The 23,597-nt window shown below is 42.3% G+C and overlaps 1 protein-coding gene across 2 annotated transcripts in view; it reads right to left on the bottom strand.

The window, feature by feature from the left end:
* Window positions 1-3,192: 3,192 nt before the first annotated feature.
* LOC116385934 (interleukin-1 receptor accessory protein-like 1) overlaps window positions 3,193-23,597 on the bottom strand; it is a 199,005-nt gene continuing 178,600 nt past the window's right edge. Inside the window, exons 8-12 of one of the 2 annotated variants that reach the window (XM_031851711.1) lie at window positions 21,850-21,995; window positions 17,862-18,008; window positions 11,915-12,085; window positions 9,106-9,150; window positions 3,193-6,818 (exon numbers count right to left, since the gene is read on the bottom strand). In XM_031851711.1, coding sequence (XP_031707571.1) covers window positions 6,082-6,818; window positions 9,106-9,150; window positions 11,915-12,085; window positions 17,862-18,008; window positions 21,850-21,995 — 1,246 coding nt within the window. In that variant the 3' untranslated portion in view covers window positions 3,193-6,081. The remainder of the gene's footprint in view (window positions 6,819-9,105; window positions 9,151-11,914; window positions 12,086-17,861; window positions 18,009-21,849; window positions 21,996-23,597) is intronic. The other variant, XM_031851712.1, reaches the window with a different exon arrangement.

Below are 23,597 nucleotides of genomic sequence, written 5' to 3'. Positions count from 1 at the left end.
GTGTGTGTGTGTGTGTGTGTGTGTGTGTGTGTGTGTGTGTGTGTGTGGAGGCAGAGGAAGAAACAAAACATCTGCCCATGAGCTCGTAGCCTGATCTGCTCTCACTGAATATCTCCCCCCCTTTCACACACAAACACACACACACACACACACACGAACACGTGACATGCTTTTGTTCAGGGAGCTTATTATGCTGTGACACTGTGATGAAATGAAAATGATTTCATTTTGGGGGGGAAAAGTGTCAAAGCTAAGGAACTCCCCCTTTTCCATAGACACGCTCACATACCATATGGCGACGTGTCGGCCCGGATGAAAACATCTGGCGGTTCTCCATTTTCGCATGGGCACAGCCGATTAGAATGTAACTGCATGTTATAGCCGTGGCAGAAAAACAACAACCAAAGTTATAGGGAACATCACGCTTCCTCTGGATCAGTACAAGCGGGATGCAGCTGCTCAACTCCAGAGGGAAACAGCAGCCTGACTCATCTAGTGTACCAACTTTTACCTGTGGGAACCGATTTAGCTTTCTTTATATCGCTGCTGCATGCTGGGAAGGTTCACTCAGCTGGTCTGTGAGAGAGAAAAATTAGATTACATTCAAGCATGATGTGTCCACAGTGTGGTACTTTGTCTTTGTCTTCCCCACACAATACATCACTCTGATTGTACTAGTGATTCTGCTTTCAGTAATGTACAGTATAGAGAATCTCCTGTGTTTTACTTATTCGCACAAGCGAATTTTGCTGCAATAATTGAACTAAGTTGCACATGTGTTAGATCATGTAGAAATGGATCTCTGGTTTACTTGACTGGACCAAGATGGTGGGAGACATAAAAGACATGCATTTCAGGGTGTCATGTTTTGTGGCTATACACTTTACTTTTACTTCTCACTCCTGTAAAATTTGCCTAAAACGCCTATCAACCGCGTACCCAAAGTAAACTGACAGCTCTTATTGAACCATTGGGAGTACATGTATGGTTTTAGTCTCTATTGAACGGCAACACTCTGAAGTTTCTTCACAATCAGTCAGACTCGCTGTAAGTGATATTAGCATTGAGCTAATGCGTTTTCAGCACAGTGAAAGAGAAGGATTTTATTTCCGCCTAGATTTGTTTTGGCCAACAGATGGCAGCAGCTATCTATGGCTGGGACTTACAGGCCTAAAAAGACAATACTACGTCACCATGGAGTCATGGTACCTGGTATAAGCTATAATTTGATAACAATACAAAAGAAAATTAATATTTCACACATGGCTTACTAAGAGTGCGGCCACTTCAAAAACGCATTTGGAGGATCGGTCACCACATCAAAATGCATATACTACGATAAACTACGTATCCGAAATTCAAATGGTTAACTATATCATATACAACCATTGTCAATTCAAACAGATTCTTGAAAACTCTCATGAACCAGACTTTGGTCTTGATAATCTGTCCCAGTTACCTCAGTCACGGTTTCAATTGCAGTTTTGAAAACTTTCCCAGCATTCAATCTGATAAATCTGCATATCCTTGGCTTCGTAATTTCATTGGCTATGTGGAGCCTGAGTTTGAACTGGATCTGTTGCGATTGGCTCGAGCTTTACCCAAAGAAGAGAGGCGGGCATTGTCTTTCAAAGCGGACTCTCGTTGGCTGTTCCAGACTATGGCCGGACTATAGAAGCTCCTATTGGGTCAAATGAGGTGTCAATCTAACCGGCGGAATGCAGGCTCCATTTTGCGGTCAAAATCTCCGCTCTGTTGACATGAAAAGTGAAATTATGACCGAAATATTATCGCGAGTTATCATATCTGCTGGCTAATTTGAAATGATGCAACAGCCCCCCGTGGGTCTTTATGGACGTACTAATGTGTTTTGGACTAAATCTTTTACTGGATTCGATCGAGTGGACCCTTAGCCACCTAGCAAGACCGTTTTTGCTGGACTAGCATGCACAAGGGGGACGTTATGGATCATAATCAGTGAGTCACGGCAATATTTGATCGGCTATTTTTGGAGTGCTTGTTTGACAGAGACGTTAACTGTACCTGCTGTTATTGTATCTTGAAATGGTTTGCATAAATCGAATTACAAGAACCGTAGCTTTCTAATGAGATATCACATTAATACTCACCATTACAGAGCAGTTGTGTACATAACACAAATATGCCGTTAACACGCGGGCCGCCAGAGTGGGATGAGGTAAAGGAAGAGTTCTTGGGAAATACAAAGTATGGAAGCAAATTGTGAAAACATCAAGTTGTGGTTCTTATGTGTGACAGTTTGTAGGAAACTTGGAAGTCACTGCATCCGACTGAGAAATACTCTGTGCTCGGCACATTTTTAAACATTTCAAGCACACATAGGGCGGGACTGCTGATACACATCAGACACCCACCTGTAAAACTGGTGTTTTCTGATTTTTGAACAGTTGATTTCATTGCGCAACCAAAACACAACTTCTCATCATTTAAACAGATCATACTGAAGCTAATTAACACAGTCTGGTCTATATTTTAAGGTTCCTCCCCATGTGCCTTTGGTTTCTCTTTATTCTCCAATGCTGTTGCTTTGATCACAGCAAAATAAGTAAAAGGCGACACTATGGGCAGAGCGCTTTGAGGCAGAGGGGGGAAAAGAAAAGGATTGTTTATCTGCCTTCAATCCCACTGGAAGAAAAATGATCCTGTTTTCCAGTGGAGCAACTGAGTCACGACATCTTCTGTTGGATTCTAAATATGTTGACACCGCAGCGTATATTAGGTATCGTATATTGGTAAAAACCTATATGGTTCGAGTCCAAATTTGAATTCTAAAATATATATTCACTATGTGCCAGTTGTTGTGTGATTGCAGCCAAAAGTGCACTAAGGTCACACAAACATCAGCACATGGCTTTGGCTTTTTTTCCTCCACAGTGTTTCTTAAGGCATCGACTCTCCTGATTTAGTCTCATTCTAAAATGAGGCCCGGGCTGATTCAGTCCCTGAGTGGAATAAGGAGACGTATTGATTGTTGTTTCAAGGTTTTACGGGATACGGCAGAGTTATGGCGGTTGGGGCTGCAAAGAGGGATCCGGGCATCGTCAGCAATCTACGCCGCTGCTCCATAAACAAAATGAGCCGGGTGGCGTTTTCTGCAAACAAATACAGCTCTCTGACTCTCTCCACACACACATACAGCTCAGAGAAATCACATCACCGTAAATGTGGTTTTATTAATAACAACAGTATCTCTTTTAATGAACATTGCAGATACATAATAGAAAATAAATCAGAAACAGGAGAGACGTCGTCTCAAGAGTCGTGAAAGTGCCTGGAATAATTCTGTGCTATATATTGTCATTGTTATTCATCATCATCATCATCTTCATCTTCACGTCGCCACAAATGTTCCAATTCCTCATGAAACAAAACTGTGTACCGGCCCACTGAGAAAAATGTTTGTGTTCACACAGCTTCCCAAAGCAGGAGCGCGGACGCCAAACTCCTGTCACAATCTCATCGATTCTACGCATTAACCAGTCAGGATTAGTATTTCTGCTTTGAGAGGCCTTGTGAATAATGACCGTTGGTTTCATGAATATGGCTCGATTGTCTTCATCTTAATATCCCGCTATCATCTTGATTATATTTACACAATGCCATGTCATAGAGCACAACCAACGCCTCCGCTCAGGAATGCTGCTCTTTGAATGTAATCCATATCTTACTTTTCATAAGGAAGGATTGAACTGGATAAAAACAGGCCTGGCTCTAACAAACTATTGATTGATTGAAAGACCTCGAATAAAGAACTGCTCCTTCCAATGCAAATTTGTCAGCATCCAGCACTTGAAAACCAACACAGGCCTGTTCTGAAATATTTCATTTTTACAACTGAAGATTGCAAGAAGATGAATCGGGGGGCAAACCACTATTTTTCATTTATTGTTTACAAGTTCACCACTTTGCATATTTTATGGCACTAAATGAAACATCTCTATGTGATGAGATGCTGCAGGTATTTTAGTATGAGGTTAGTGTCTTGAAAAACAAATAATATGGCACAGCTGCAGGAGTGAGTGCAGGTCTGAGTGGATACGTGGATATAGCTCTTGTTTCGTATGATTTGATGAAATCGTACCGATCGAGATGGAAGCTTCCCTCAGAGGAAAAGAAGAGGACCATTTTGTGATTGAGATTGTGACTTCACTGAAGCTTGCTTTGGTCTAACTTGCTCTAAGTAGCATTTATGGTTACATAAACTCCAGGATTTAATTTGTATTTTTAAATACATTCTTGTCTCTCTTTAGCATTAATTACATCTTATTTGGATGGGTTTCTTTCTAAAAGGCTATTGGTTTTGAGGAGACTCCACCACCCATGATGATTATCGGTCAGTAGGTTGGAAATACAATTGATTACGTCCTCTAAAATGTTACTTTTTAATGTCAATAACTGAACATTAACAGCTTTATCTGGGCTTTCAGATGTTTTCAGACTCGTTTTGAAATGAAACTCTGCGTCCCGTCACCACACCAGTGCCAGAGTGAACTCAGTGTTCAGGACCAAGATGTGAAAGCCATACTTCATTTACTGGAGAGCGCCACTCAACTGATAAATCGTTTCCGTTGACAAGGGGAATGGCAGACAAAATAACCGAGCTGTCATTTGAGAGGAAATGAATAACAGAGATACTTGTTTAGCCCTGGACAGCCTTGTTTGGTCCTTCAGAGGAAGCCAGGTAGAGTAAATGCTTCAGGTGACACTGGACGTCATGGCTTCCCTCTCCTCCATCTGACATCCATACTGACATTGTCGATAGCGCAGCGCCGTCCTTGTTAAATCAACTGTGAATGGCTGCGATGCCTGTGAAATCAACCAACATAAAAAGCCTGCTGAGCTGCAATCCGTGGTTTGTTTGAAATGTCAAAACTCCTCTTTTTAATGACGAAAACAACCAACAAAGTGTTTTTTTCTCTTGTAATATGACATTTAGTGAATGACCTATTGATTTCCGTGAGCTGTGCAGTTCCACATAAGAAAACATTGTTATTTTTTATTATGTTTCCCCAATTCCTTCGATCTGAAACTTTATAGTTATAACATCTCTAAGCAAATATCCCTGTTACAAAAATAGACTTTTCTTTTTTTCAGAAAATAATACACATAATTCATTTTAGGTGATATAATCATCTGTTAAGGTAAATAGCAAGGCCGTTTTTTTTTGTTTTCCTTAAAGTAAATGTTATCGTGAGAGAAACAGAGACGTGAAGCCTAGCACCATATTCTTCATATCCTCCTTCACAGATATTACTTTTCCGCAAGCATTTGAATATGATCCATTTGTGAAACCCATCGTGTCCCTGCTCTCTGGACTCCATATTTTTGCATATTCTGGTTGAGTCCAGATTCTCAACCCTTTACAGCAGCCGGTGGAGATGAAACTCCTGAAATACAAACCAAATCGTTCTCATCTCCCGAAGGCTGCGACTTTGATCCCCTCCCCGAAAAAAACCCAAAGCTTTATAAACTACACCAGCCAACAAATTAAGAGAAAGATAACAACAGTTTATCCAAAACATCTCACAGGCCATTGCTTCACTTTTGTACAAACTAAAACAAAACAAATTGAAAACAAAAAAACAACTGATGATAAAACATAAGTAGTAACAAGTCCCAAACACTGATGCTACAAAGAATTAGAAAAACGTATGTACAGGACCCTGTATTCCTTGAACCTTCTGGGTAAATGATCATAGGTGTTGGCTTGTGTTACGTGAGTGTTTATACAGGCATACAAAAAAGTTCTCCTTGTTTCTTTTTTTTCTTGTTCATATTCAATAAAAGCTGTTATTGGACCAAAACAAAACAAAAATCTGCCACCTCCTCCACCCCCAAAGAGTCAAGTGTGTCTGACGCCCTGTCGTCCCTCCCCTCCGCTCCCCTGATGTTTCCTGGTGCAAATTCAACAGCAGCAAGTAGCTTAGTGTCTTTCAGGTCCACCTGGCTCCGGTGCATTCAGGGTCCAAGTGCCAGTTGTGAGTCCTCCCTGTGACGGACATCATATAGATCCACAGTCCATCGCGCTCGGCGCCGTCTCTGTCACCAGATGACGCTGGATATACTGGTCTCTCTGGGCAGCAGTGGCAGCATGGCGTTGTTGCCGTGGGCCTCCTCCAGACTCTGCTGGCGCGGCGACTTGGACTGCGGCCGCTGTCCGTTGATGAGCGTCATGGGGATGTTGCAGTAGGTGTGCTGGCTGCCGAGCGTGGCGAGCGGCGGCAGCGGCGGGAGAGTGCCGCCGGGTGGCATGTCGTAGTCGTAGCTACGGTAATAGTGTTTCTGCCTCATCTGGGCGTGGCAAGAGTTGTGGAAGGTGGAGCGCAAGTCCGGGTGCGTCGTCGCCATGGCGGTGGAGGTGGCCGCCGCCATGGAGATGGCCGAGACGGTCTGGAGCTCGCCGAAGGGGCCCTGCTCGCTGACATCCAGCACCTGCTCGTGGGAGATGCTCAGGGGCTCCATGTGCTTGAAGGGCATCTCATAGAGCAGCTGCTTCCAGAACTTGGAGTTGAGCTGGTTGCTGGATGGCCCGCGCCACTTGATGACCGTCAGCATCTTGATGGTGTGTTTGAGGGCCTCCACCTCCTGGTAGTTCATGATGCCGCGCAGCTCGGCGCACTCGATCAGGATGACCTTGATCTCGCCGGTCACCAGCATGTTGCGCAGCCTCGTCTCCAGCTCAAAGATGCTCCACCCCCTCCGCACCACGTAGCTGGGTGTCATGACGATGATGAGGCGCTTGCTCTGGTCCACGCAGCGCGCTACGTCCTCGATGTAGGCTGAGTACACGCACAAAGACAGAGACATGGACAGATAACTTTGACTTATTTCTACTTGCTTGTTTGTTGTATGTATTTTAGATAACTTTAATCCTACATGAAAGTACACAGAGCTCACGAGTGATGAAAATATGAGACATGTCACACTGGCTATTTGAATAATTCTGTTGGCCTCATAGCGACTGCTTAATTAACAAACTCCCTTTCATCAAAGTTTCAAACAACCAAATCGAATTAACTTTCCACGAAACAAAATGTGATTCTTAAAGAACGATTAAGGTTGTTTAAATTAAACATCTGACGAATCCTAAAATCTACATTAACACCTGTTTATTCATGAGGATATTGATACATTCAATTAAGATAAATGAGATATGTCATTATGTATTTCAACTTAAATAAAGCCTCTGCAGCACTTAATAAAAATATGTATTCGTACAGAATTATAGACAAAACAGAAAGGGGATCACTTGGTTTTACTATAAGATGACAATAAACATAAAACATTCAAAGCCAAGCAACATACCTCTGTGAAGATCAAATTAATTTGACTTTTCAGTAAATAAAGTATTGTGTCCACGTTCTTAATGAGTAGCTCTGCCGCTTGCGTCAAAATGAACTTGATTTAAGTGTTTCCCCAGGTCTGTCTGTGGTGTCAGGAGGAGGGAAGTGTGTACGTGTGTGTACGTGCGTGTGTGTGTGTGTGTGTGTGTGTGTGTAGCTCTTTGTCTCAGCCTTTCTCGGCTGAGACAAAGACAGAGTGGCTCCTCAACAGCAGGTAGACGGGATTAACTGGGCTTCACTTCCCAATCAAAGCTTATGACCCTCTTGTGTGTGTTTGGTTTTCTTCCTCCCTCTTTCTCTTAGTCAAGAGACAACGAGATGCCGAGTGTGTGTTTTTGTGTGTGTGCATGAGTTTGAGAAAAATATCTTGCTGGTCTTTATGCAAAGAAATGCCACATCTCCTGTCCTGAGAATGAACTCCTCCTTTCATGTCACCCTCTGCCTGAGGCTTCACCATGAGAGAGACCTGATTAGAGTCAATCACTGTGCTCTTTGCTAATTGGTCCTTATGCGGTAAGTCTTCACAATGCATCCCTGGAGCTAAAACGCCCCAGAAGTGTTCAAGCTTATTCCGTTTAGGTTCAAGGAAACAGGCAAAAACGAGTTTTTCTTTTATCTTATCGTGAATACAACAAATGGGAACGGATGAATGGATACTATATAATTAACTAATGAGGCGTAGTTTCATTTTATGTTTTGAATTGATTAAACTGTAAAGTAAATATGCCCTCTTGGGGTGTCTGGTAATACTTTACAGCATTATAGATTACATTCCTCCTTTCAGAGACCCCACAGGCTTTACAGTCAAAGTGGTGCATGTGTAATAATTGATTCCTGGCTACATAAAAATTAAATCAATGCTAAATTACACGGGGCAGAAAATCACTGTTGCCCTGCTCTCTGTAGTTTATCTCAATTATTTATTTAAAGGGAAAAGCCCATTGTGACAATGAGTACGATATGTTGTTACTGCCAGAAATTCCAACTTCCAGCAGGACGTTAGCAAAACAGAATTAACTACAGATATTACACAGTAGTACTTTGGTATTCGTCAACAAATCAATAAATACCTGATCTGTAAATACATAAAAGGTTCGTTCTCTGTTGCTAGAGTTGCTGGCACAATCTGTAGCTACAGTTTTGTTCAAACGAAGCAGCAGCCACAGCCTCAGAGGAAGATTAGACCCTTCTCAGCCACCGTACTGCAGACTAAAAGATCGTCAAAGTCTGATCGTTTTGTTTGTAGGTTGTGCTTCCACCTAAATTTCATTCCAGGTCACTGATGCCTGGTTAGTGGAACCATGTGTAGCTATGAAGTTTAGACACAACACAATATATATAATATATTTCTGAGACTGACTGTCTACATAGTTTTGATGCAGTTAACTCTACGCATCTAATTTACTAAACACAACAAAAAAATCTGTAATTTAGGTAAATGCAAGTTAAAAACATTTAATAATTCATGTTTTATGAAGGCTTTACAAGTTGTAACTAATGACTTTGTACTTAATTAATAAATAATGAATCAAACCAGAAATAATGGCTATTACTAACCAGAACATTACAATATTAACCACTTATAAAGCCATTGGTAACACCGTATAAACGCTGACAAATTATGACTTATTATACAGAGTTACCAAAATGAATGACTGATTTGATGAGAAAATCTGAATCATTATGTGTTGACACGAAAGTTAAAAATCTGTGGAAAAAGTACCTCTAAGTAGTCTTGTGTCATCCTGGAAATGATCATTGGTGAAACCTAAACATAGATATTTACATTCAAAGTAGGATCAAAAGATTTGCAGAAAAGCATTTGAACAAAACAAAAAAATCAGTTTTGTGAATGTGGGGACATGGTTCTGGCATAAACTGTGTTTCTCCACTGGTGTTGCACTGGCGATTGTAAAACGGTAATCGCGCTGACCAGTTTATTCCAGTTTAATATGGGACATGTAGCATAAAAAAGCCAAGGAAAAGCATTTTATTATTGCTAGTTTAGCCAAATTACACTTTTGTTAGCATCAACTCTATACACTACATATATATATATATATACATAAGAATTATATTAGAATGGTGAGATGTTTAAAATGTTACAAATAATCCAGCATACTGTAGAATAACAGGTTACTTATCAGCTGCTCAGGAGAAGGATTGTTGACACATGTTGAAACCTCAAATGGCCAAACTGTGTTTATCTATGGTCGTGGATTATGCTTTATCATATCAACTGCTGAGATGCTAATACATTCCCAATGGGAGCTAAATGTTTATACAAAAACACAATAAACCAGCGAGCTGGAATAGTGGCAGACACACTTTAGGTTCCTCTCAATCCTTGCATTTTTATGCCATCTTTCCCATATTACAACGGTCCCCTCGCATCGAGCACATAATCACAGCAAGGGATTCAGTTTATAACCGTGGCACAATGCCACTGAAGAGGAACAGAATTAGTAATGGCGGTATGTGCGCGAAGACAGGCAGATGCAAGTATTCAAATTGAAGCTAATAGCATAATGATATTATCTAACTCATCTGTGTGATGAGTTAATCAAAGATAAGCACAGGGCATGGTGAGACGCTCCATTAGAAATACACTGTGGTAAAACATGCATTAATATCCATGCGTCGAGAGCCTTTTGATGATACAGCTGACATCATTACACAGCAGCATGCGGAGGTACAGTTTGTATGGAGCTGGATCAGGACATGGACTGTAATAATAGAGTCGGCTCTTTCAGCCAATTATGCTTTCTATGTAATTCGGCCCATTATGCCTTCCACAGGCATTAAAGTGCATTGTGTAGACAATGCACTTTAAATACCTATGTACATAAAGAGCCAATCCAGACCTTTTCTCGTCATTATCTGTTTAGGCCTACAGTATAGGTTTTCATGAATTCACTTTCACGAAGAAATCCTGACTGCAGGGACTCAACTCAACAGATTAGATACTGACAATGTTATGAATTCAAGTGCAATTCAAACTGAGTTCCTAAACTCCTGTGGTGGGGAAGTGTTTAGAAAACTCTGCAGTGAAAACTTCCCTCCAGAAAAAGTATTATCTGCATAAAAGGACTCTTCCAAGTGTTATTACAGGTACATTATACTACTGGCTTATCAAAACTGATACATTAAGTGCAGGCAGCGTTTCAATATTACTGGAAATAAAGAACCTCCAAGTATACTTAAGTAGAGTACCTGAGTAATTTTACAGTTACCTTCCGCTAATGGTAAACTCATAAGCAAATTCAAATTAAGTTATTTTCAGTCAAATAATATAATAAGTAAGTGTTTCATTACTATTATCCATGATATCCATTTCTCAGATTAATTAAATGAGCTATCCCATGAGCTAACTACTTTTGTCAGGTGATTAGAATACATTAGCCCCCAATGTTGTATTTCTTTGTGTCGGATTCATGAAACATGTCCTCAGAGGCTCTTCAACCCTGTTTCTTAATATACGGCCTCCCGGCACAGCATGTGCGGGGAGGAACCATTAAAACCGAGCCAAACTAAACTTCAGGGGTTCTTCAGAGGCGCTATTATAACGATAGTCTGGATAGACACAGGCTCAACCGTTGTTTGGAAGTGCTGCTAGCAGTGGTTCACCTATCAGATTATTGTACACTGTACTCCTTCATTAACACCACTTGTGTTCATATGAACTGGATGTTATTCAACTCTATTAGTTATATAAAATCTGGATTGCATCGTCAATGCTTAGGTCGAGTTGGTCAGGTTTCCGTTTACACTGCTGCCACTTCGATTCAACCCTTTATTCATTACCTTTAATTTATGTATCTTAACTAGTTTTCCAGCAACTGCAGAGGTGCCGACACAATGAAAAAAGTACACACACACACTGCTGTGGTTTTACCTGAGGTAGATTATTTGAAGTGGAAACATTGTCAAGTCCATGTAGAATTTAAGAGGAGCTGGGAGATAGTGTGTGGGTACTTTTGTTTATGGATGTGCCTCCTAACGGGCTTTAGTTGGGAATCACTAATTTTCAGACTGCAACACTTAAAGGAGGTGCAAACTGTTTATTCAGAACGGTTTTAGGATGTTTTTCTCATGCTCATGTAATGCTTACGTTGCTATATGCCATAACTGCACCTTTGTTAAAAGCTGGAATACGATGTTTATTATGGGAATATATTATCGCTCACAAGCAGGTTGCATTGAATTAACTACTTAAATGAAAGAAATGTAAAATGCTGACACTCAGTTTTGTTTCCTGTTCTATTCCTATTTATTTTCCCTCAAAAATTTAAACTGAAGAACCCCCAAGTTCCACCTTTTACATACTGATCCACTTAAGCTCAGCCAGTGGTTAGAGAAAGCTCGATCCGATTAAAACAATGACGGTCTTACAGGTGGAGATAAGCCACAACACAAATGCATCACAGAAGACCACAAACAAGGCATACCACCACGGCACTGACAACACGAGCAGCACCAAGCGACAAAACATTCGACACAACTTTGACATCGCCGCGAGAGAGAGCGCTTACTTCCTGTGGGGATCAAGTCCCTGTCTGGAATGAAGAGTTTATACCCATAATGCTTCTCCAGCACGTCGGGGAGGATCTCCAGGGCAAAGCGCTCCTCCTCCCGGGTCTCCTGGCTCCACTGGTCCGGGTCCACTTTGGTGTAGGACAGGTAAGCGTCGTAGTCCTTGTTATCTGCAGGTAGAGGTGGGGAGACGGACACGGAGATGGGTGAAATGTCGCAGCTCCTGCACACCAGCAGGATTTGTTAGCCTCAGCAAACTGAATAAAAGAAAGTCTGTTCCCTTGAACATCACTTCATGTATGGGCATCGGGAAGCTCCCAAAACCACTTTGCCCCAATTAAATGTGGAAATGTTTTTTGATTTGGACACAATGTTTCCTGCTTTGGTCAGCAAAGATATGCCCTGCTATACCCCAGGTGCTCGCAATCTATTTTCATACTGGTGCACAGAGAGCTATTCATTCACTGGGAGACTTCATTGAGACAGGCCGCCTCCATTACACTGACCTCTGGGCACTTCTGCCCATCTGAGTGCTTTTCATTACAGCTCCGTCCCCACTGACGAATAATGTTACCTTGATAGCTACTGTGCCCACAGCAGGCAAAACAAATTAGACTCCAGCCTGAGCTAAATGCCCAACCTTGCCTGCTAGGCCGACGCATGGCGTGGCTCCATCACCCACATGAAAGCCCTGATTGATGACGGAATTGAAAAGAGTGAGCGGAGAGACGGAAAGTGAGAAGTGAGGGAGGACTTAAACGTTTCTTCTCAAGCTGGAGCACTTCAGCACAATGAGTCAGGAGGGTGAAAATGGAAGACATGGAAGAGAGATATTCCAGATCCTCCGAGTACTACAGGAAGGAGATAACAGCCTCTTGCTCCTGAACGACCAAACCACTTCATCTATTAGAGTGGATCGGCCCTTGACCTAGAGGAATCTTTCTGACATTGGTTGCTGTAGAAAGCAGCTATGCATATGCTGTTATCCATGCTCAGCCACACAGTCAGTGGAAATATAAGGTGTTAAAATTGAACAGCATTTCTTTCAATTTAAAAGGTGTTTTTGAGTCCAGGACAAGGTGTCCATACTGACCCTACCCACTGTCCCAAACATCGTGGGGAGGCAGACATTTGGGGAAATGCACCCGTTGTAGAATTAACACAATTGCACCTTTCTCGTTTGGGTTGAGCTCTAAAAAACTTGATAAATTCTTGCCATTGCCAGAATGGGAGCAAACGTAGCGCACTTTTATTAATCGTCCAAGTGAGATTTCTGCCTGCAGCACAATAGAGGTTTGTGTTGTGTTGTCAACAACTTTCTACCACAGAAATAGTCCAGGTACATAAAACTGAGACCATCTGCAAGCAAAACAACAATATACTTTTTGTAAATTGGTATATTGGGGTCATATTCATCAGAAAGACACAAAAATATCAGCTTTAATGTGTTTCTTTGTTTACTAAAACTGTCATATCTTAGCCACAAAAGAAGGGGGGAATCAGAATTGGGACTCTGAGCTGCGATGTGAACGCAGCCTTTGAGGTAAACTCATTAGAGATGCGAGCGGGCGTTAGATCTTTGAGTCCCTGTCTTCATTAAGGCTCCCTTTGCTTTATAGTGGCCACCTGCAGTGCAAGTGCTGCGAGGGGACATTTAACCTGTCAAGACACCGGAGAAGAAGAGAGCTGAGGATGAGAGAGTCGGGTCCAGGAGAGTAGAAGAGCAGCTGGGTTCAAGAGGAAGGATTTTGAGATCAATCCTCAGTACGGTATCCCCTTTTTATCTTTTAATACCCGCTCTATTTTACACTCCTGTCTGCCTTTGGGCCATGAGACCGTCAACAAGACTCACTCCCTTCCCAATGGGAAGTCTTGATATTTGGTACTCGTACATAACACTATGTAATTAATCAAACTCATTTTTATAGCATCAGGGACATGTAAAAATAATTAAAATGTAACCTCATAATCACTTAGTACATCTAACTCTGAGGCTCATATTCTACTTCTCGGTGACATAAATCTCCCTCTCTGGTTTTTCTCCGGTAGCCTTTAAATGAAAGCTGTGTAGGCGGATCAGGGGCTATTTCAGTGGAGCTGATTCACTCGTCTGTAGTGGGAAAGAGAGAGAAGGGAGAGGAAGGGGGTGACTCTCGAGGGCGGAATGACCCTGTTGTTGCACCTCGAGGAGTCACTCCTTACAGGAGACCGGTGCGGTGCATCTGAGGGCACAGCACACCTCTGGAACTGCATCCAGAACTCCTCCGTCCCACATGTCCACTGCAAAGGGACCGACGCTCACTGCACATGGAGGTGCGGGGTAATATATATATTCATGTGCATAGAGAGCCTACACTTAGACTGTGAACTCCTGAACTCGCGGTGGAGAGCGCCAAGAGAATTGGAGGCGTAATCTCTGGGTTATTTCTGGGCTCCATTACATTTAATGGAGAGTAAATTAGAACGTAGCACACCATACTTAACTTCTAAAGCTACGGAAGCACACGAGGCGGACTGCTAACGAGTAGCCGAGTACTTTTAAACATGCCGTTTTGTTTTCCATAATTAATAAACAGCTACCTGAGGTCATATTGGGCTGTGACTGATTACTGCCATTAACAACATTATTTTGGCAATAGAAAATAGTAGTAGGAAGGTAACACTTTAGAATTCCTGATTTGAATGTTTTCCGAGACGTTCCCAAAAAATAACTATGTAATTTAGAAGTAATTAAAGGGAAAACGGAGACAGTGTCAAATCGGTATATTGTACGGGGACAGGAGAACAAAGTGGCGATATATTTATAATTATATAATAGATTATTCAGTTTTTTATGATTAGAGATGTTTTCTACATATATTTCTATATGCTCTTAGAGGGGTTATTGTGCAATATAAAGAAAAGCGTATTCGAACTCTAGATACCTGCTCTGTAAGTCTGTAGTGTTTTGATCACACAGGTGCAGCAGGTCACCAACAAATATTTTAGAGCTGATTTTCAAGGACGCTCATATTCTTCCTACAATTAGGAGCAAAATGAAAAGTCAATTCAAGCAAACGTCCTCTGAAATTAGTATGACCAAAAGGCCATCGCCACTTCTCAGAGCCCAAGGTGACTCCTGTCTGTAGATTTATCTGTGATGATCAATGTTTCCCCCTGGCAGAAGCTGTTGAGCGTAAACCCTCTGTTTGTCTCCTTTGTTTCCCATTACATTTGACAATATCACTTGGGAAAACCAAGACAGCATTTGACCTTCTGTTTACAAACGAGCTACTTTGTGATGTTTACCTCTGCATCTTACATATGCAAATCAAACGGGATGCATTACAGTTCTTGTGTGCGAGATGTGAAAACTATTAATGCTCGGTATCTCCAAACTACCCTGAACACAGACGGAGCCTCATAACTCCACGCCGTGCTGACAACACTGACATTCGTATTTATGGCAGAGTGTTGATGAGTTCCCACCTCCTCGACATGCTCGCTCGGCTGTTGTCATCATGAAGCCTATTATTGATTCTACTGACACCCACACAATGTGACAACTGAGCAGTCTTTAACTAAATAGCTGCGCTGACAAATAGCTGACAGTCCGTCCTATTGTTACGTAAAGCTTACAGTTTTACATCTGGCAGAAGAGGGAGGCAGGCGTTCAATTAGTTCCTCGAGTGGCCACAATGAAACACAAGCACTTTCTTGGCAGTGAGTGCCGATTTATGTTGGGGAGAAAAAAATAAAATTCTCTGTGCATCCCAGACATCCTTCAGGGCTTTATTTATGAAAACTATGTGTGTGTGCAACTACATCTTACATGCAGCCACTTCTCCCCGTCAGTGCAGTGGTTACCATCGAGATAGGATCGCTGTTAACCACCTCCTGCCAAAGCTTAGCAGCCGCTTTCTCTCCACTCCACTGGCAACCATTTTCAGTTTGGTGCATATTTAACGTTTTATCCTTCCCTATTCACCTCCATTGGAACTGGAGATGGAGATGACTTGGGAGGTGCAGGTGCGAGTGTGCGCGCGCTTGTGAATGTGCGCGCGCCAGAGGTGGCGGTGAAGTGATCTAATCGACCGCGGCGTGGAGAAAAGTATCAAGAGTCTCCTGAGAGCTCCGGAGGCAGCGCGCTGTGGCTTATTGAACCTGATCCCCTTATACTGAGGAACAAATTGAAAATCTGTTTCTCTCTCCCAGCACTCACTCGGGTGGCACAATTAAAGGAGACAATTGCTGTTTGGCATTAAGTTCAAGTCCCGACATTTTTTGTCTACCCTTTTTCAACACAACTGCCTCTGGGCCATCCATTACGCCGATGCTCCGCTTTCCGGAGCCGAAAGCCCAACACAGCCGGAAGTAATGACTTTCATTGAAATGTCTGATGGAGCAGGCATCTCAGTTAAGCAGAGCCGGGGATGTACGAGGAGAGGAGCAGAAAGCTTTTTACCTTTTACCGCTCATAACTCTCTCGCTGTCTCCCTTTCCACTACGTACAGTCCCTCAGCCTCTCCGAACTAATCTCATTCCCCCTGAATTCATTGCAGCGCTGCTACTTGAGAGACTCATTACAGGGGAATCAAATTAAAACTTGCTCCTTGTCTCAGTTTGATGCATTCTCAAGACAAGACTCACCCACCAGGCCCAATCAGGGGGCTTTTTTTCTTTGACTATTGCTGATGGGGCCTCAGAGTTAATGTTTTTGTCTGGCACAGGGACTGTGTTTGGATTTGCGTTACAGAGATTGTTCAGCAAAATACATCACCTCTTGTGCAGTTTGCATGCAGACACATGGGAAACAATCAACAGGAGACACATACATGTGCAGAATCACAACCCAACCCACATTTACCTTAATGTTTTCATCACAAGTATTGTCCAAGTTGGCCTCGACTTTCTACTGTTGTAAGCTAAAGAAAACCTACATTTCCTTCATCAGCAACTCAAGATAATGTGCCCAACGTTAATCAATTTAGCAGAGATACACAGAAAGAGCAGACTAAATTGTCACAATATAGGGAAAATAAAAGAATATCCTATGTGAAAGCTTTCCAGAGTTGTAAAACTGTGTCAAAGTATTTCAAAAACTGCTCACAAAATGATTGATGTATTAGTCAAATAGGACTTCTTTTGTCCTGGGTGTAATGTGCAGAGCCAAGGCATTTGTAAACAGGGAACTCTGTGTACAGTGGGGTTCTCTTTATTCACTCCCAACACTGTACTGCAGTGTGTCTTTAGCAAACGACTGGTATTGACAGTGTTGTGGACAGTTACTGAGCTGACAGTGGTCTTAAAATGTGTTGGTCTTTTGATCTGCTGTCCTTGGAAAAAAAACTGTACTATGATGGATTTCCTCCAGTATGATTTAAGCCACTGTTTGAAAACTTCATAACCCAGAAGTAATGCATTGTGATGTCAGGAAACAGCACCCAGCATGAGCATTTTTACAAGGCTGGCTTGTGATTCGTTTTTACATGGATGTAAGAATGACAAGAGAAGGAGCCACATCAAAGACTGGTGAGTCGTTCGCTGCTGTTTAGGAGACAGTTTACCGAATATTTTGCATAAAACGTTTTTGCTCAGCGGGTTGAGAAGGCTCCCTGAAATCGGCGACATCATTTTTGAGTTAAGAACAATGGGAGGCTCTTCTCTGCGTCATTTGGACTGATAAACCAGGTCTACATTTACATAAAATTAGTGCCAGGTGGAGCTTTAAGGTGTGAAAAATAGCCCAGGTGTTTTCTGAGTAAAAATAAATGCGTGCAGAGCAGTGTGATAGTGCTCGGGTTAGAGATTTGATTCCTACTGATGAAAGAAAGGATGCTTTCACAGCAGAGGAAGGAGCTTTAGAAATCATCCACTGAACAGAAAACACTGTGGTATCACAGATTTTGGGGGATTATTATACAACGCTGTAAAGTAAATTTTATCTTGCACCATATCTCATCTTACCTCCGTCTATATCCTCACTGCCAAAGTGGCTTCTGTAGAAGAGCATGAGCTCAATCCTGTAGCACTTGTAGAGCGTCACCAGACAGATGAGCAGCACCAGGATGGCTCCCAGACCTCCGGCCAGCTCCACAGTGTACATCAGCTCTGCTAATAAGGTGACAACACAGTGAGAGAGAGAATTTATTGATAATAATAAATAAATAAATATCCCATTTTTCATCTCTTTCACAGGGGATCCTGTTCAAGATGGCAGAGTACAAGTTTCACTATGTAAAAACACAGATAACAGACTTAAAACAAACCAGAATATCATTCTGTATCTTCAGTGCTAAAATGATCCTTAATGCTATTTTTAAAATCTTGCATGCTTATGAAATAATCTAGTTTAAAATGTGTTTGTAGTTCAAACAATGTTGAGGGTCCAAAAAACAGCGCGGGTTCTCGGAGTGATAAACATAATTTGTACACAAGATTGGAGGTTGCAGCTACTATCAGTCATATTTCTGAAAAAAACCCATAAAAAAAAACTATTGCACAACATCTGCTTCTCATTTCTTGAGTGACCCAGTATTTGAAGGTTTGCAATCATTTCCCTTATTTCTCTTGAATGAGTCATACTTTTATACCGGCATGGACTGAGACATCTCCAGCTATCCATTATCCAAGTAAATGTCAGATTTCTACTCTTTATGATTCATTTCTAATTTTGATCGAACATTAAGAAAAGCAAGCATAGAAAATTTGATTTAAAATCAGTTCATTTATAGGCTGAAGTTATAGGCGTTTGGTTGAACAGTGTGAAAGGCGAATATTTTTACTGTCACATTTATCATTTTCATGTTTTTTTCTGATCTTACTGCAGACATTTGGTGCTGTGAGACTATATATTTACTCTACAAAATGTCAGAAAGTTGCACAGTTCCTCCACACTACCTTCCCCTCCATCTTATTTATCTGCTTTTATGTACGTCAAAGTTGGCGTGCAAAAATAAATCTCACCCCAGAACATCAATACATGTGAAATAATGCATGAGGCAGATATGATAGATGAGAATAGGTGCACTAGCTATTGTTAAAAGCGTCTTTGATTCTACCTGCACATTCGTTTGAAATAGGCATCTCCTGCGGCTGTGTTCTTTCCATGTTGCTTATATTCTCATTGTGGCTGGATTGCATCCACATGATACATGACTCTAACTGGAATGAAAGTATAACCACTTCTAAACCTGTAACTTAACGCTGCTTGATTGGATAATAAAAAAAAAAATCACAACTAAGCAACCAGGGCGACAATAGCATACGACAGCTCGGAATGCCATGCTTATGAAGATTGGTTACGCGTGTGTGTGGCTGCAGAGAGGAAACGCGCCTGGCTGTTTAGCCGAGCCGCCAGTTTGTCGACAGATTGAGGCGGCCCGCTCTCCCCGCCATCCGTCATCACTGCAGGCTGACGTGAACTCGTGAAAAGCATCAGTGGAAGCTAAATTCAAGGAACTGCAGGACTTCACTGTTGATATTTCACTTTTACACTCACATTATTCTAAATTGTGTTACTTGTAGTATTTCCAGAAGGACAGGACAAAGCATCCAGTACAAGACTAGTAGTGTTATTCAGGAGGATGAAAGGTGATTTTTTACACTACAAGACAATGGACTCCATTAAGTTCCATGGTCCAGTAGCTTGCCTAAGTCGTTGGCTTTGTCTCATGGTCTCTTTTTCAAGGCTTTTTTTTTCTTTTTTTTTTTACAGTGTTTTCTGTCGGATGTCACTCCATCTTTTGCAGTTCAACATTTCCTCTTGGCTACGCCTCACCAAATCTGGGTGGTCAGCCTTCATTGGCTGACTAATGGACAACAGTAAAAGGCTTGACTCGCCGCAATGCCGCACACACACACACACACACACACAGACATACGCAAACATGGACGGAGAGGAGTCGCGTGCATCACCATCCATCACCGACACACATTTAACCTCGTTGGGGTGCGCGATGCCCATTCCACTGCAGCGGCCATCATGCTGACAGCTCCCATGATGAAGGATGATGTTCTGGAGAGCTAACGAGCGTGGCCCGCGCCGCTTCATCACGCCTGTCTGGGCGACGACCTTCAGCCAAACTTACAGACGTACGTACGCAAACAAAAGAGCAAACAAACTCGGGGCAGATTGAACACAGGTTTCCCCGTCAAAAACTCTAGTCTCAGTTTCTCTCCCCTCAGCCTGGGAATCATCTTGAATGAGAGGGGAGTTGCGGTAAATGAGCACCGGATGGATGGATCCAAGCAACTCCACCTCTCCCTCTTTTCCTCTCCACCTCTGCTCTGCCCTCTCGCCTCAGTAAACACTGCTCCTCTCCTCAGATATCCGGACAGTGTAACGAGCCAGCTGCTCCTCAAACTGCAGAGATTACAGTGGAAGAGGCCAATTCTTCTCAGCCAGGCATCCATATTGTAGCAGCTCTGCAGCGGGACGGATTAAGACAAATTAGCTCCTGACTAGAAGGCTGGATTTGATGGAGCCACATGGCATCCGGCGATTCATCAGCCCCCTTTTTTCTCCCTCTATTGCTGCGTCTCTCTCTCTCTGTTGTCTAGGGAGGGAGATGAAAAGAGAGACAAGGAAAAGGCGGAGTGGGGGTTGAATGGTAAAATAAAACAGAGGAGCGCGGCTGTGAGAACAGTGAAAGCTGAGTCTGCTGCTTCTCATGTTCACAAATCAAGAATCTAGATGTTAGTTATTATATACAGCATAGGCAGCCGTCTGCCAGATGATGTTGCCACTGCTGCTGCCGTGAGATAAAAAATGTATCTGAGGATGTGGAGCCGCAAAAAAAAAAAAGTTGGCCAGGAGGACATCTAAACTTCTTCACTATGAGAAGTTGTACAAGAAGTGGAAAAGTGAAGACGTATTCTGCTTGATGCTGCGCTGAGACGACCAAATTTATTTGGAGTGTCGTGCTGGTTTTACCGCTTCAAGAGACAAGCGAGGAAAACTCTGAAAGGCAGCGTAAACACTGACTGGCCTCGCACCGCGCCACACCATGGCTGCAGCAAATAAAAACATGGGAATCGGTCGATTTCTTGTGGACCCGCAATCCTGCGAGGACCAGGCTAATCTTCTCCGAGTTTAGTCTGAGATTTGACTGTGCAGCATAAACCCCTTTAATATAGCAAATGGAGGGGAACTGGGCTGCCATCAAAGCTGGATCCAAAGCTGCGAGCTTAAAAGAGAGGAAAAATATCTTACTATGTAAATGTATTCAACACTGACAACTTTAAGGCTGCAGAGACCCCCCCCCCCCCCAGCCTCGCGAAAAAATAAAAAATAAATCTCACTTATATAACCACGCTGGGAAGTGTGCATCTCTGTTTGAAATCATCACGGAATCAACTTTCAAACAGTCACCCTTAGTGAGGCGAAATCAGAGGAAAAAATGTTTGCTTGAATAAAAAGGCAAGGGGGAGGGGGAACGGCAACAGTAGTCAGTGATGAAAGATGAGAAAATGTCTGAGTGAGAGTTCGGCGATCAAAGCAGGATTTGTGCGTGTGTGATGGAGGAGGTCATTGCCAGACAGCCAAACAGATTGTCTGGCATCATAACACCGAAGGCTGCCTCTCTCTGTCTCTTCGAACTAATGCTTCCTCAGGCTGAGGTGAATGTTTAGGTTTTCTGCACTATCTAGAATACTGTCCCAATTCTTTTCCTCCCTGAGGCGAGAAACAACTGGTCAATTCCCAGAGTCCCGCTAGTAGTTGTTCTTCTTTGTGCTCAGTAAATTGCTGCGAAGACATTCACTCTCTTGTCAGAGCAAAGGCCTGTGGTATTAAATGGTGTTCTTCACCCCCAGAGCTGCAAAATGCCATTATTAAATCTCAAGGCTTCTACATCCCTCTGCTAGAGTCATGGTGAAATACTGTATATCCCTTAAATAACTGTTTTTTTCCCCCCATCTTACAAATGAATCCGTGTGCTTGTGTTCGCCCCACCTTTCTTGTTGAGCTGGATGTTGGCCTGCCGCCGCCCGTTGCCGTTCTCCACGTAGCAGGAGTAGTTGCCCAGATCGTTCTCCTCCAGAGAGTCGATGGTCAGAGAGATGGACACCTCCTGCTCCCCTAGGTGCTCCCGGATTGTCCTGCAAAGGAGACAGAGAGCACAGAAAAAGGGATGCTGGGTGCGGTTGACGCATATGAATATATGTGTGGTTTTTGCAACATCATCACCAGAGGCACCTTTTTATTACCTAAAGGTCACTGAAATAATTGAATGTTTCTGAAATTATTCTCAAAATAAATATGAAAATGTCAGTTTGTTAATGTTCGCTCAAGATATGGTGATTTTACCTGAGAGAGTGAGTGTCAGCCCTTCATTTACCCTTTAATAATTCTAACAAAAAATATGCAGAAAGTTGCCTGGTGTATCAAAGTAGATATTGAAGACTTTCGGAGCAAACGTAATCTGTTTTTGCTGTTTGACAGACGGATGAGACACCGCTGGACTTTTATGGCATTAATGACAGGAGGATTTAGTGTTTGAGCCAAAGACAAGTGCTGCGCATGAAGAATGTCATGGTGGACAGCGTCCATCAATTAATCACGAAGGGACGAATGATGTACGGCTGTCTGCTCAAAGCTATTACAAGTTTGCGACTTTGCAACTGCGATGGTTGGTAAAACGAAACCAACATACTATACCAGCAGTTTGGTCAAATTTGAACGCCAACATGACTTCAATCATCTGCCCAAACGGAGTCCGGCCGCCTCATTACTGACTGTGAGGTGTACATCAAAGTAGCTTCTGTAGCAGTCTTTGTTTAAGAAGTGGGATTGGGATGAGAAAAAAAAACAAACTGAAAATTTGACTCAGAACATCAGAGAACATGCAGAGCTGGAGTTATATTTTTAATTCCGTATTCCCAATGTTTATAGGTATGCTCTGTGACTACAGATTCCAAATAACAATGTCAAATCGAATGTTCTGAATCTGGACCAAAATAATACAAACTATGGAAAACAATAACTCTAGAGTGCAGGCAGCCAAAAGTCATAGAAAGTATGACTCTTTCATAAAATATGGATTTTTCAGACAAAAAAAAAAGTTTGCCCTAAGAAATTTGAGTTGTGTCTCCAGTATGTATCCTAAAATCCATAAATCATGACCTTGGAATTATAAGCTTCCATCTGTGTGGAATTTTGAGACACTGTCACAGAGCTGACATTTTCGGAGTAAAACTACCGTGCACTCTATACCTGCACACTCATCGTACCCATAAATATGCAGATAACTACATCAGACAGAACCGTAGTTTAATACCAAGCTCTATAATCTGCTGACATTCCACACAGCATTTACTTTTCAGTTCATCAATAAAACAGACGGTAGGAGGTGACAAGAAGCTAGAATCACATGAGTTATGACAGATTTCCCCCATGAAAAATACTCACTGAGGCTCCTGATGTCTACTGGTTGTGACATGTTGCTACGGGGACAATAGTGTGACTGTCACGATGCACTACAGCGCCGACCTATCACAAAACATTTTGCCAAGAGGGTTAGTGAGAAGAAAAAATAAAAAAGCCCTTTTGATGTTTTTGTTGCGTAGAATTCAGCCATTTTCCAGCAATCTGTACACTTCTACAACAACAACACATGCAAAAGACTGCAAGCCTCGACTATACGATCACAGTGACTGCAGTGACTGGAATGCCACTGACACTGAGATGCCTGTTTTTCTTCA

The sequence above is a fragment of the Anarrhichthys ocellatus genome, unplaced genomic scaffold (assembly GCF_004355925.1).
Source record: "Anarrhichthys ocellatus isolate YVR2014 unplaced genomic scaffold, GSC_Weel_1.0 scaffold12, whole genome shotgun sequence".
Lineage (NCBI taxonomy): Eukaryota > Metazoa > Chordata > Actinopteri > Perciformes > Anarhichadidae > Anarrhichthys > Anarrhichthys ocellatus.
Note: the sequence above shows the minus strand (reverse complement) of the source record. Positions and strands in the feature narration are given on the sequence as shown.